This window comes from Paramisgurnus dabryanus, chromosome 16 (assembly GCF_030506205.2).
Source record: "Paramisgurnus dabryanus chromosome 16, PD_genome_1.1, whole genome shotgun sequence".
Taxonomy (NCBI): domain Eukaryota; kingdom Metazoa; phylum Chordata; class Actinopteri; order Cypriniformes; family Cobitidae; genus Paramisgurnus; species Paramisgurnus dabryanus.
In genome coordinates this window covers 35,441,463-35,456,853 of record NC_133352.1, presented here as the reverse complement: position 1 = coordinate 35,456,853, position 15,391 = coordinate 35,441,463, and the positions used below count along the sequence as shown (strand labels likewise).

Here is a 15,391-nt window from a genome sequence, read left to right as displayed (position 1 = left end):
AAAAAATGCGGCCCCCGCATAACTATGCAGGCTTTGGCTGATTATGCATTGAATCATGCGATCGCAAGAGTTAACAAGCGGATCCCCTTCCCCAATTCCAACCCCAAAACCTAACCTTTACAGAAAATTTCATAATTTATCAATTTAAAATTAGGTTGCCAGGGTATATTTGTAGAAATAGCCAAAATCGATTATTTATGCCAAGAACCATTAGAATATCAAGTAAAGATCTTTTTTTTATTCCTAATGTAAATATATAAATAATTTATTATTAGTAATATGTGTTGCTAAGGACTTCATTTGCCAACTTTAAAGACGATTTTCTCAATATGTAGATTTTTTTTTGCACTTTCAGATTCCAGATTTCATACAAATTTACCCTTATGACTGATATTGTGGTCCAGGGTCACATATCAGAACACACACACAAAGAATAACACACAATCCCACACATATGCACACAAACAGATCCACACCAAAACATACAGTACATATGTGCATGCACCCAAAAACATGCACACACACAACACACACACACAAGCTCTGCAATATGTAAATCATGGTCCTGCTTTGCTAATTACTGCGAGTACGCACGTATCTCTCTCATCTGAACCTTGATGCTGATCGTCATGGTGACGGCAGCCTAGGATTCAGATGTCTTGACATCTAAGCACGATTCAACTGATGGTACGTGGGCATGATTTGATCTTTTCCATTTTTTCATGTTCTAGATTTCTGCTTGAGAACTGGGGCTCTTTAATTAAGCATCATTCAGCTGACAGAAACACACAGATCGCAGTGTGAACATCACCACAGAGAGAAACTCATTCAGTGATTAACAACAATTGTCACATTTTTACTCCAATACCAGAAAGGAGATGGGTTTGAACTGCTGTAATGCGAATACGGCCAAGGTCTCAAATTTTTAAATAATGCAAATGATTCACAGCGGCAAAAATGGTTCCTGAATATATTTTTCACTTTCATTAAGCCACATTTTAATTCGTTCTTTTTAAATATGGGTAAAATTTGACCCAGGCATATCCTTGACAGGATCATCCATTAAAAAACCAACTCTCCTGTTATCTCGAAGTAATTTTAATAGCACAGATAAGCCTGAATCGCAGATGGCTTTACTCACTCCAACATCCAATTTAATTGCTAACCCGATGCTGCGACTCTCCAATGCACTCTGTCTTTGTAAATACACCTTTTTTGCATCATTACTCAATGCAAACACGTACAGACACACACACACCTATGATGTGAAGTGATGGCCAAGCCCCGACATCAAAGCAGAAAGGTCCTTAAACTCCTTGAGATAATTCAAGTGTAAAAATGTAGTGCACGCTCAAGTATGGCAGATGACCCAATTCCCCTCACACAAGCTCACGCTGTTGTAATGAATGATTAATGTCACGTCACAAGACAGGAAAATTTACAGGACTCCCAAGAGAAATGGACCAATTGCTCGCGTGTGTGTGTGAGAAAGAGAGATCAACTGGTTCTAGTTGTACTAAATGCACTTGTAATTGGTAATGTAAAAAGCCCTTAAGAAATGGGTCTGAGGGTCAAGCACGTGACTTGCCGGACACAAAAGGAACTCCCGCTTTACACGCAAACACACAAGAACCTGGCAAGCAGTTTTATTTTTGTATTATCATTTATAATTGTGATCTTATTGACAATGGTTGATTCTTGTATGCACACCATAGACTGTAAAAAAAGATGGACGACGCGACATCGCCTCACTCCATTGTAATGAATTGAAGCCAAAAATGTACGACCATGGTCGCCGCCATGTTACGTAAAAACGTCAGTTTGGAGCCAAGGCATGCGCAGAAGGAATCATCCGTGGAGCCAGAGGTGGAATCGCGGAATCAAACGTCTGCCCAAACGCTTTGCGCGCCCAATTCAACCACCCCAATCATAACGACATGCCCCGTTTCTATAGCATCAAATTACTAACTAAAATGAAACTTATCACAAAAATGAACACCAAAAAAGGACCAAAACCATCTTTCGGAAACTTTTATTCATCTAGAGGTGAGATTGCAACGGTCCACAACTCACCCCTCCCTTTTGAAATGCATAGAGAAGCTACGGTAGCCGCCACAGGGCTAACATGGCATTGTCAGTAACAAAAAAAATATTTTCAAGAAAAAAATCTTAGTAATTTTGTCTTGTTTTCAGTAAAAATATCTAAAAATCCTTAAATTAAGATGCTTTTTCTTGATGAGCAAAACGACCCAAGAAAATAAGTCTAGTTTTTAGACCAAAAATATCACATTTAAGTGATTTTGTGCATAAAACAAGCAAAAAAATCTGCCAATGGGGTAGGCAAAAAAAGATCTTTAACATTTTTCTTAAACACTAAATTAAAGAAAAATTCAAGAAAAATTTGCTGTACCCATTGGCAGACTTTTTTGCTTGTTTTACGCACAAAATCACCAATATTTAATATAGTTTTTTTTCTTGAAAATCATTATTTTGCAGTGTAGAGCAGTTTGTCCATTAAGGGCTACCGTAGAAACATGGCGGCACAAAGAATTCAATGGCCCATCATCAATTATTTCTTACATATTACATTGTATTTCTTTTAAAAGATTCTTCTAAAAGTTACAAAATGCACCTTTAAAAAAACATGGTTACTATCGATGAAGCATAAATACCCATGGTTGTGCTACCAAACCATGATTAACCACTGCTAATGAAAATCTTAATTTTTAAAAATAATCTCTTGCAAGCCATGCACTTGCAAAAACACAAAATGTGTGTGAAATGACAAAGCGTATCTTCTGTATGCTTGCTGCAAAATCCCTCAAGCTCTTCAGAGGTTTCTCAGCGCTCAACTGAAGTGGAATATCGCGTTCGCTCTGGCCTGTTTCTCACCCCGCGCTGTGTATGTGTTCGCTTTACTGAGCTACCAAATGCCAATACGCAAGAACTGTCACAGCGAGGCACAGATGTGTGCATGCGTGAGAGAGAAAGAGAGATATATATAGAGAAAGTGTTAGGCAGCGTTGTCGAGTCTTGTCCGGAGAGCTTGTTCGAGCACACAGCAGATTCAGGTGGACAGAAACAACATGTGCTTGATGATCTATGATGGGGACGGGGACAAATCTGCTGTGACATCGAAGGGCATCATAAAATTCTTCCTCGTATATCTGACATGTCTGTTTATTAAAGGACTGGTGTGTTCGCACCGTAATAAAAACCAATTATTTTTCGATCCATCCATACAATATTCAACTCTATCTATTGTGCACTTGTTTTACTTGTTTGATGGTCCTATAATCATTTTGATGTAAAGATTTGGAGCTTCACTAAGACTAAATTTGATCAAATTTGTAATCTCTGACTCACCGGTGCTGGATCTGATGGTTTCGTTGCCCACAGTTTGTCCCAGCAGGTCATACTGGTTTAGTCTGGAGCTCTCCTCCTCCACTACCACAGAGTTGGATGCATTCTTCGTCCATGTGTACGTCACTTCTGTTGTTGTGTAAGCATCTGCAGGGATGTAGACATAATAAAACCAGATAAGAACTGAAGATTTCCAACATCAGAATGCTGGAGAACAAATCCAACTGTGGACTCACAGCTGCCGAACTTCAGCGGACAGGAGTGGAAGTCCATGGGAAAATCTTCAAGATGCATCGGACACTCAGCATGTACAGTCAACCTGCCATTCACCCACACACAAAAACACTGAGTGCTTTTAAATCATTGTGATGAGCAAAGAAAATGTGTGTTGTCTTTATATTTGATTTATCAACAAGCCCTAATAACTAGCAGTCCACACAATATGAATATGAATTTTAGATTCATATACATTTCAGTTCTGTCACTTTCTTTTCCTGCACTCAACAGCTGAGTCAATTGCTTATTGATTTGGCAGCACTAAGGAGGAATAGAGAGAGAGAGAGAGAGAGAGAGAGAGAGAGAGAGAGAGAGAGAGAGAGAGAGAGAGAGAGAGAGAGAGAGAGAGAGAGAGAGAGAGAGAGGGGGGGAGAAATCTGGGAGGAAAAGTACAACCCCAAAACAGAAAAAGTTGGGACACTGTAGAAATTGTGAGTAAAAAAGGAATGGAATAATTTACAAATCTCATAAACTTATATTTTATTCACAATAGAATATAGATAACATATCAAATGTAGAAAGTGAGATATTTTGAAATGTCATGCCAAATATTGGCTCATTTTGGATTTCATGAGAGCTACACATTCCAAAAAAAGTTGGGACAGGTAGCAATAAGAGGCCAGAAAAGTTAAATGTGCATATAAAGGAACAGCTGGAGGAGGACCAATGTTTAGGAATGGGAATGTTGTCCTATTCTTGTCTAATACAGACTTCTAGTTGCTCAACTGTCTTAGGTCTTCTTTGTCGCATCTTTCGCTTTATGATGCACCAAATCTTTTCTTTGGGTGAAAGATCTGGACTGCAGGTTGGCCATTTCAGTACTCAGATCCTTCTTCTATGCAGTCTTGATGTTGTAATTGATGCACTATGTGGTCTGGCATTGTCATGTTGGAAAATGCAAGGTCTTCCCTGAAAGAGACGACGTCTGAATGGGATCATATGTATCTAGAACTTGGATAAACCTTTCAGCATTGATGGTGCCTTTCCAGATGTGTAAGCTGACCATGCCACACGCACTCATGCAACCCCAAACCATCAGAGATGCAGGCTTCTGAAAAGAGCGCTAATAACAACTTGGGATGTCCTTGTCCTCTTTAGTCCGGATGAAATGGCATCCCAGTTTTTCAAAAAGAACTTCAAATTTTGATTCGTTGGACCACAGAACAGTTTTCCACTTTGCCAAAGTCCATTTTAAATGAGCCTTGCCCAGGGAAAACACCTGCGCTTCTGGGTCATGCTTAGATATGGCTTCTTTTTTGACCTACAGAGTTTTAGCTGGCAACAGCGAATGACACGGTGGATTGTGTTCACTGACAATGTGTTCTGGAAGTATTCCAGAGCCCATGTTGTGATTTCCATTACAGTAGCATTCCTGTATGTGATGCAGTGCCATCTAAGAGCCCGAAGATCACAGGCATCCGGTATGGTTTTCCGGTCTTGACCCTTACGCACAGAGATTGTTCCAGATTCTCTGAATCTTTGAATGATATTATGCACTGTAGATGATGATAACTTCAATCTCATTGCATTTTTTCTCTGAGAAGCTCAGAAAACTATTTTTCGCTACAGCATTGGGGGAATTGGTGATTCTTTGCCCATCTTGACCTCTGAGAGACACTGCCATTCTGAGAGGCTCTTTTTATACCCAATCATGTTGCCAATTGACCTAATAAGTTGCAAATTGGTCTTTCAACTGTTCCTTATATGTACATTAAAATTTTCTGGCCTCTTATTGCTACCTGTCCCAACTTTTTTTGGAATGTGTAGCTCTCATGAGATCCAAAATATGCCAATATTTGGCATGACATTTCAAAATATCTTACTTTCAACATTTGATATGTTATCTATATTCTACTGTGAATAAAATATAAGCTTATGAGATTTGTAAATTATTCCATTACTTTTTTACTCACAATTTCTACAGTGTCCCAACTTTTTCTGTTTTGGGGCTGTAATAAAAAGTGTCATGTTGTTTTTAAGCGGGGTCAGAACAAACCATAGACTGTGTAAAAAACTGTGACATCACCCATAGCTTCTTTAAAGCCAATTCGGAGAGGCCTGATGTCCAATCTTGGCATCGCGTCACCGCAACATCACTCACGGATATCCGAAAATGGGTAAAGAGGCGGGATGTGGGTGAATCTGAAGTGGCTGGTTGCTGAAACCAAGCCCACCTGGCTCAACGGTAGTGAGAGCAGTGGTTGTTCGCCCATCACTCAAGTGACCACGCCCTTAATTATGCAGAACTTTAAGGCTTAATGTAATTTAAAAGAATGAGTTGCAAAAAAAATCACCCTCTCACAGTTGTCATGAAGGGCAACATTAGCTATATAGACAAAAAACTTTTTGTACCAGACTGTAAACACATTTATTTCTGCTGTAAAGTTGGGCAATGGTCAAAAGTTTGGGTGTCTATGGTAATTGACTATCCTTTGGCGCCTCTAGTGGCCAGTCGATGAATTGCAGTATAAGTCGCTTCTGTGTTGGGTTCATAACCGTGGGTTCACACCAGCAGCGTTTGAGGTGTCAAATTCGCATCTACCGTGTCTAGTTTGCCGCTTGAACATTTTGAGTTTACTCGCTTCATTCACGTGTGAAAGACGCGCGTGAAATTCTAGCTATCGAGACATTCATGTGGAAATTCATGTCATGGGAGGGGCTTCTGCGACTTCGCTCGCTTTCTGTAATCACGTCACTACTAGAGCAAGCTTCTGATTAGTTAACGCGGTGTGTTTTCTGCCAAAGTTCAATTTTTCAACTAGCGTGTTTCCCGTGGCAACGCTCAATTCGCCCAATTCGTGCCATTCGCGTGAACTAGATGCACGAATGAGGCAGAATCGCGTCTACCGTGCTAAACACCTCATTCGTACAGGGAGACCTCCAGACGCGCGTTCAATTTTTCAACTTGCGCGTTTCCCGTGGCAACGCTCAATTCGCGCCATTCGCGTGAACTAGACGCACGAATGAGGCAGAATCGCGTCTACCGCGCTAAACACCTCATTCGTATAGCTAGACCTCCAGATGCGCGTTAAATTTTTCAACTTGCGCGTTTCCCGTGGCAATGCTCAATTCGCTCAATTCGTGCCATTCGCGTGAACTAGATGCACGAATGAGGCAGAATCGCGTCTACCGCGCTAAACACCTCATTCGTACAGCTAGACCTCCAGATGCGCGTTCAATTTTTCAACTTGCGCGTTTCCCGTGGCAATGCTCAATTCGCTCAATTCGTGCCATTCGCGTGAACTAGATGCACGAATGAGGCAGAATCGCGTCTACCGCGCTAAACACCTCATTTGTACAGCGAGACCTCCAGACGCGCTTTCAATTTTTCAACTTGCGCGTTTCCCGTGGCAACGCTCAATTCGCGCCATTCGCGTGAACTAGACGCATGAATGAGGCAGAATCATGTCTACCGCGCTAAACACCTCATTCGTACAGCTAGACCTCCACATGCGCGTTCAATTTTTCAACTTGCGCGTTTCCCGTGGCAACGCTCAATTCGCTCAATTTGTGCCATTCGCGTGAACTAGATGCACGAATGAGGCAGAATCGCGTCTACCGCGCTAAACACCTCATTCGTACAGCGAGACCTCCACAAAACATCAGTAAATAATAAAGAGGGAGCCACCAGTCTCATAAAAATAAAGCTAGATAGTCAGCTGAAGTCTTACTAAAGTGAGTGTCAATTATCCAAAATGAGATCATATTAATTAGCTGTTAAGTCAATAAGCCTGCAGGCACAATGACTGTCATGCGGTGAGAGTCAGAGAGGATGAATTAAATTCATATTTTATGACAATGAGGATTACAGAGTATCATACAATTTTGCATGAACTATTCCTAAGGAAAATAAACCGCGTGTACCTCATGGTGTAAAGCAGTGTGCCGTCATCTTGGATCCGCAGCAGTTTGTTGGGCATGGTCATGTTGTGTGCCACAGACTTCTTGCCATTATGGAAAAACGTGTCTGGAGTCCAGATCTTGCTGGCCATCAGGTTGTTCAAACGAAGGATGTTCATTGGTCCCTCAAACTTCAGCCTCTCATCCTTCCAGCTCTGCCTGAAGAAGACGTCGATGGTGTATTCCTGCCGAGAGAAGCACATCACAGTTTATATTCTGTTCAATGTTTTCTGTTAGTACGATGCTCTTGAGATTTACACAACCCTCACACTGACTGGTTGTCATATTCACAAACAGAAACAAATCCAATCAGCTGGATGACCTTATAAAAGTTTACTGCATCAGGAGAGGTTTATATTCCCAGTTCAGTGTAACATTTCCGCATCTTACACTATTTATTTGTTTAGTCCTTTGCCGTGGAGTACAAATGCAGTTTGCCCTATGATTTACTGATGGGGCATACTGCGTTTGAGACTTGAGCACTGTAGGATATAACTAATCATTCACAACCATTAACTAGTGCTGAGAGTGAGAACCAATCTAATTCAACTCTAAGAGAGACTGCAGCATGCTGAGATGTTATTATGAAGCCCATCACAGCTGAGAGAACACAGAACTATTGCAATGTTTGGGAGAAGCATTATACACGGTGTGGGTGATTGTTGGCTTTAGAAAAGCCCTGAAGGGTTGAATTTCACTGTGAAAGAGGACCAAAAAAAAAATGAATTGAAATCTAGAGTCAAAGTTGTTTATGCATTTCCAAACTCAAGCATATCTAGATTACAAGAAGATCTAGACAAGCAGCAACAGGTCTGAAACACAATTCAAGGGTTGAAGCGCTTTTTACAGTGTTGTACTGTTACACAGACGTTTAACATTAAATACATGTCCGTACAGACAGAAAAGACATCAGGAAAAACCATAATTTATGAAACTTAAAGGGCACATGTTATGCCCATTATTACAAAATAGATCAGATTCCTGTGAATACAATCTGGGACAATAGTATCTTTAGCCACATTAGTGCTACAACGTGCTAACAAACACATTTTGAAAAGCTTTTGGGTAAAATTAACCATTCAGCCAGTGGCTATGGGCGGGGCTTTGTTTGTGTGACATCACATTAACAAAAGAATCAAAACAGCATGTCTTATGAGACTGCTTTGGTTTAATGGATATTTAAAAAAAGATGAGGATTTTTTTATTGTGTTCACAGACATACATTTATGTCCAAACACCGTGTAAAAGTCGATTTTGCACAATATGTGCCCTTCAGTATATTAAATATGTGATATTATCTAATTTTCAACAATTCTTAAACTCAAATGTCTATCTGGATATTTTTCAATCTGGTTTCCGTCAGCATCACAGCACGGAGACAATGCTCATAAAGATAATAAATTATATTCGATTAAACTCTAATTCAGGTAAAATATCAGTGCTGGTGCTACTAGATCTTAGTGATGCCTTTGACACCGTAGATCACACCATACTCTTACATAGACTGGAAAACTGGGTAGGGCTCTCTGGGATAGTCCTCAAATATTTTAAATCATACCTAAAAGGGAGAGGTTACTATGGTAACAATAAATCTGAGTGGACATCCATGACATGCGGAGTCCCACAGGGCTCTATTCTTGCCCCGATTCTGTTTAATTTGTATATGTTCCCACTTGGTCAAATAATAAAAAAACAGACACTGGAGGTCTAAAGACACAAAATAAAGACAGAAATCACTGTGTGCTGCCTCACACTGACTCCCCCTTTTAAATTCAAATTACTTTTACTCCTTTAACATATTTTAAACTGTTTTAATTAAAATCACATTTATGTTCTTTTAATTGTTATTTAAGTACTCATGTATCTTTTTCTCTTTGATTGTTTTTTAATTTCTATGTAAAGCACTTTGAATTACCTCTTTGTATAGAATGTGCTATACAAATAAACTTGCCTGGCCTTGCCTTGCCTAATTGGACCTTCATATTCATAGTGCTATTATTATCATGTATGTGTATCAAATTTTTCTTAGGTGTATATTAGCGATACTTAACATAAAATGATTTTTTATAGGATTTTAATTAGTTACTAAATAGAAAGACTGAATTAATGACAACTACATCAAATTTAAAAGCGCCTCACATGACTCTATAGAGAGCCCTTCACCCAGAGAATCAATCGTCTTTATCGGGCTATGTTTGTTTTTGTGTGTGCATGTTACAAACTATAAAAAATATAAAATACAGCAAGATGTATTCATCTGAAAGCAAACAGCTAGACTTAGTGCGGTATTTGCAAGGGGAGGCAGCTGATATCGGTGATGAGGGTGGAACAATCAAGTCAAGTCAAGGTTTATTTATATAGCACTTCTTTATAAACAGCAAGTGTCTTTCAAAGTGATGTACAGACAATAATTAAACAATAAAACCATAAAAATAGCAATAAAATAGACAATACAACAACACAAACCATCAGAATGTATTTTAGCATGCTTTGAAACATTAAAACCCCAATAAGGTTTCTCAATTGAACTGTGTGTTGTTTCACGGATGTAAGTGCTACAATAAACACACACCCATCAAAATGGCCAAGCACATATGCTCAAATAATTTTAATCAAATACGCTTTTTAAATTTGGGAGTCTCTTGGATTGGTGGATCTCACAAGTTGCAATTGATGAATTTAAATTTTGCATCTAAAACCACATGGAAAACGTGACCTCGCCACTTTCCTCCTCCTTCTCCAAGCACTTGGGCTCTCCAGAGTGTCTGCTGTTGCTAAGTAACTTAAGCATTGCTTGACATTGTGACGAGCGGCAGAAAAATAAGTCGGCGCCTATAATCACTCACACATGCACAATATCTAATCCTCATTAACATTTTTATATTTCAGAATATATGTACTCATTATTCGTAAGTAATAATTGACGACGGGCCATTGAATTAAAAGAAAATAATGCACACCCAAGGTGGTAATGCGGCACGACGCGAAGCACTGTGGGTGTGCATTATTTTCAAATAATTCAAAGGACCGAAGTCAATTATTCCGCTTATACCATGGTTACCACAAACATTGCTCTGGTGCCTATTTTTAAGACATTTAACAAGTGCGGTTAGCAAAAAATGTATGCATTTCTGTGGAACATTTCTCAACCAATCAGAATACGGCATTCAACAGACTTGTGGTATAAATAAGGCTATATGCATAAATGCATGTGTGCTCCTACAGTATATACTGTAGCTCAGCTGTGAAGCATTGCTATAGTAGCGCAAAGGTCATGAATTCAAACCCACAGAACACACATACTTATAAAAAATTTAAACATTGTAATGCACCGTAAGTCGATTTGAATAAAAGCATTTGCCAAATGCATAAATGTACTAAAACATTATATACTTCCTCAGAGACTGAGACATTTAGTCAACAAGCACGAAGCATGGTGGGTATAAAGCAGTCTAACAAGTGACATGGAAATAAACCAAAAAAACATGTGTTGATGATATATACACATGAAGAATTTGCACTTACTGTACAACATACAGTAAATACAAAATAACATAGCATTACTAACTGGGAAAATACAGTAGTGGAACCATTACAGCAAAGTTCTTACCTCCAACCCTAAACCTACAGCAGTCTACCAATGAACAGGCCAAAGGCAAGAAACAAAAGTGCTTTGATACTACAAGCAGTTCAAGAACAAACTAATTCAACAATAAGAGCAGGTGAAACGCAGGCACTTGTAGCATTGCAACACAGGTCAGAAGTTTTATTGCTGCATCAGAGCTCAGCAGGGACTCTAGAGGCAAATCTCTCCAGACGCTGCAGGCACTCTCAGTTTTTTACTGACGTCTCTGGCACATATTGATACCTGGACATTTAAACAGTAAGCACTAATGTATTGTGCTTGTCTAATTTCCTTCAAGGAGCTTATATTTTCCCAGGTGAGGTCTATATATGAACATTCGTTAATGAGCAAAAGCCCACCACCATCATAAACCCACCCCTCCATTCACATTATTACACACATACACACCAGAGAAATGATGACAGTGAGGATTCGCGGCAATGAGGTCATTAAGCTTTATGTGTATTCTCATATATTATTTATAGACACATCATTTGTGATTGCATGCATGTCATAAAGAATTGAATATGTATGGATTTCAATCCAGTTTCAACAGCTACAGCTTTGTTGTGAGAGTGACACCAGAGATAGCAGGTAGACGTTGTCTATGAATATATATACACTCACCTAAAGGATTATTAGGAACACCATACTAATACTGTGTTAGAGACACTTTCACCTTCAGAACTGCTGCCTTAATTCTACATGGCGTTGATTCAACAAGGTGCTGAAAGCATTCTTTAGAAATGTTGGCCCATATTGATAGGATAGCCACTTGCAGTTGATGGAGATTTGTGGGATGCACATCCAGGGCACGAAGCTCCCATTCCACCACATCCCAAAGATGCTCTATTGGGTTGAGATCTGGTGACTGTGGGGGCCATTTTAGTACAGTGAACTCATTGTTATGTTCAAGAATCCAATTAAAAAAATGATTGGAGCTTTGTGACATGGTGCATTATCCTGCTGGAAGTAGCCATCAGAGGATGAGTACATGGTGGTCATAAAGGGATGGAAATGGTCAGAAACAATGCTCAGATAGGCCGTGGCATTTAAATGATGCTCAATTGGCACTAAGGGGTCTAAAGTGTGCCAAGAAAACATCCCCCATTACACCATTACACCACCACCACCAGCCTGCACAGTGGTAACAAGGCATGATGGATCCATGTTCTCATTCTGTTTATGCCAAATTCTGACTCTACCATCTGAATGTCTCAACAGAAATCGAGACTCATCAGACCAGGCAACATTTTTCCAGTTTTCAACTGTCCAATTTTGGTGGGCTTGTGCAAATTGTAGCCTATTTTTCCTATTTGTAGTGGAGATGAGTGGTACCCGGTGGGGTCTTCTGCTGTTGAAGCCCATCTGCCTCAAGGTTGTGCGTGTTGTGGCTTCACAAATGCTTTGCTGCATACCTCGGTTACGAGTGGTTATTTCAGGTAAAGTTGCTCTTCTATCAGCTTGAATCAGTCGACCTCTGACCTATAGCATCAACAAGGCATTTTCACCCACAGGACTGCCGCATACTGGATGTTTTTCCCTTTTCACACCATTCTTTGTAAACCCTAGAAATGATTGTGCGTGAAAATCCCACACTGTAAAAAATACTTTGCTGCCTTAAAATGTTTTGTTAAATCAACTCAGATTTACAAGTCATGTGAACAGAGATGAGTTGTCACAACTTCTAAAATATAGTTGAGAAAAGTCAACTTAATTTTATAAGTTATAACAACTCACCTGTAGTTATAACAACTCATCAATAGTCAAGATAAATAACAGTAAGTTAAAATGACTTGTAAATCCGAGTTGATTCAACAAAAAAAATTAAGGCAGCAAAGTATTTTTTACAGTGCAGTAACTGAGCAGATTGTGAAATACTCAGACCGTCTGGCACCAACAACCATGCCACCAGAGGCGTCATGCCCATTCAAACTGAGGGGGCACTTGCCCCCTTGGTTTTTTGAGCCTCAAAATCAAAGAAGCCTCCATTAATCTGTTATTTGTCTTTTAATCTGTTTAATATGCACAATATTATTAATTATGTGCTGCATCCTTGTCACTTTTCGGAGATTTTCGCCGTTTTGATCATGTTACATTACTTTATGCTGGCGGCAGGCGCTGCATTCAGCGCAGTCAATGATGTCATCAACGTCTGAGCGCGTTCACGAGCTCTTTGCTGTTGCTGCTGCATTTTGCTATCTGAGGAATTAAAACGTGGAAGAAACATTCACAACATTTCCAAACCCCAGTACGGTAATGTGCAGCTAACCCCCTCTGTGTATGGTTGTATGGTTTAAAATGTGACCGTCTCAACGTTATATTAGTAGAGATTTTAGATTCATCTTCTTGGTACAACGCCAAAGTTCGCCAAAGTTCACGGGGACGCGGAATATCACACATGTTCACATGAGGTAAAGTTGAATGCAAAAATCAATTTCTCTAATAATTTTTATCTAAAAATGTTTTGAATCATTATTGAACATTAAAATCAATCTGGCTATAGCTTATGTAATTTTCGTTGTTTATAAACTTTATGGATTTAAAATTACATTAATTTTATAGGATTATGCAGTTGTTGTGCAAAATGTATTGACACAAATAAACAAGTCATTAAACAAAGCGTGAATAAACAAAACATGCCGTTCCAGATGTAAATGCCAATATGTCATTATTCCGATTGAATAGTATTTGATATGAAAGTTAGTCAACACTTTTATTTTGGAGGTTTTTGTCATGAAGGCAAGAAGGCTCAAAATAGTGCCATGGAAAAGACTGAAAGCTTTATAATATTTCGTTTGATGTCCGTGTATGCATACATTTCTGTATCTGTGCACACTGTGCCCCCTTAAAAAAAATTGGTGCATGACGCCCCTGCATGCCACACTCAAAATAGCTTAAATCACCTTTCTTTCCCATTCTGACATTCAGTTTGGAGTTCAGGAGATTGTCTTGACCAGGACCACACCCCTAAATGCATTGAAGCAACTGCCATGTGATTGGTTGATTAGATAATTGCATTAATGAGAATTGGACAGGTGTTCCTAATAATCCTTTAGGTGAGTGTATACATCATATTCAGCACAGACTACGAACTAGAGTAAAAGTAGTTTATTCAGTCGTGGCTGAATCTTGACTCTACTGGAGACCCCTGGGCTATAGGTCAGTACAGGGGGCCAAATAAATAGTCATCTACCTCTAACCTCTTCCTTCATTTTCCTTATTGTCTCTCCATCTTACCATGTTTTTCTTACATTTCCTTACATTCGCCCTATGGCTCAGAGGCATGCAGCATTAATAGGCACAATGACCTTTTCTATGTGTTGGCGCATGTGTTTGCTGCATATGTGTGTGCACGTCAAGGCTTTGTTAAGCACGGATGAAACGGCAGCAGGGGCTCAGAGCGGAGCAGATTTATCAGGATACCGAACCACCCGGGTTTACCCTCATCCATCACTGCCGGGGTCCCGTCTGGACACCTCACAGGAGAATAACGCTGGTTTAAGATTCCCTGCGGTAGTCATATCTGTCACTGCGGCTACTGACAGAAACTAACCATTAGGAGGAGAGGGAGATACTGTATTATATAAAGGGGAAGAGAGAGAGAGATGCTAGAGATGAGTGCTTCGCATACAGAGATCATGCAGTTTCAATTGATTTGTTACTACTGTGAGTATGAGGCCGATAAGAGATACAGTCTCAAGTGGGATTCAGATGATTTAGTATCACAGATGTAATTCAAGACAGCAGTAAGAACGAATGAGACTTCTGCCTTAGACCTTTCGCAAAGATTATAGCCTAACTCAGGTACTTAGATTTTGTGTGAATTTGATTTATTCATAGTCTAGGAAAACCATGTGAGATCTTATTTGTGACTTCTTCATCAAACTTTCCTATAGACCCCTTCACGGTTCACGTCACAGGCGGTTCCCACTGCGCATGTCGGGGTCAGAAAAGTAATTACAGCAGATTGAGTTGCGTGTTATTCGGTATCGTAAAAATGCCTACTTACGTCGTGGGCTCTGAAAATCGCGCAAGGTCTTCCGTTAAGTTTTCGCGAGTCATGCAGAATCTCAAAAACAAAAAAATACAACATCTGGGGCTGCAAGCTATTAACGTGCAGACGGGAACAATACAAATATCAAAGAGGCTTGTGATTGTAGTGCTCACTTCATTTGAGGTAAGTCATCATTTTTCAGCCCTGTTAGGTTAAATTTTAAAGCCTCG

General features: G+C 39.6%; 1 protein-coding gene across 1 annotated transcript in view; it reads right to left on the bottom strand.

Moving 5' to 3' along the window:
• Positions 1 to 15,391, bottom strand: part of gabra2b (gamma-aminobutyric acid type A receptor subunit alpha2b) — a 66,317-nt gene that overhangs the window by 31,834 nt on the left and 19,092 nt on the right. Inside the window, exons 5-7 of the mRNA XM_065242179.2 lie at positions 7,504 to 7,724; positions 3,600 to 3,682; positions 3,367 to 3,510 (exon numbers count right to left, since the gene is read on the bottom strand). Of these exons, the coding sequence (XP_065098251.1) occupies positions 3,367 to 3,510; positions 3,600 to 3,682; positions 7,504 to 7,724 (448 nt within the window). The remainder of the gene's footprint in view (positions 1 to 3,366; positions 3,511 to 3,599; positions 3,683 to 7,503; positions 7,725 to 15,391) is intronic.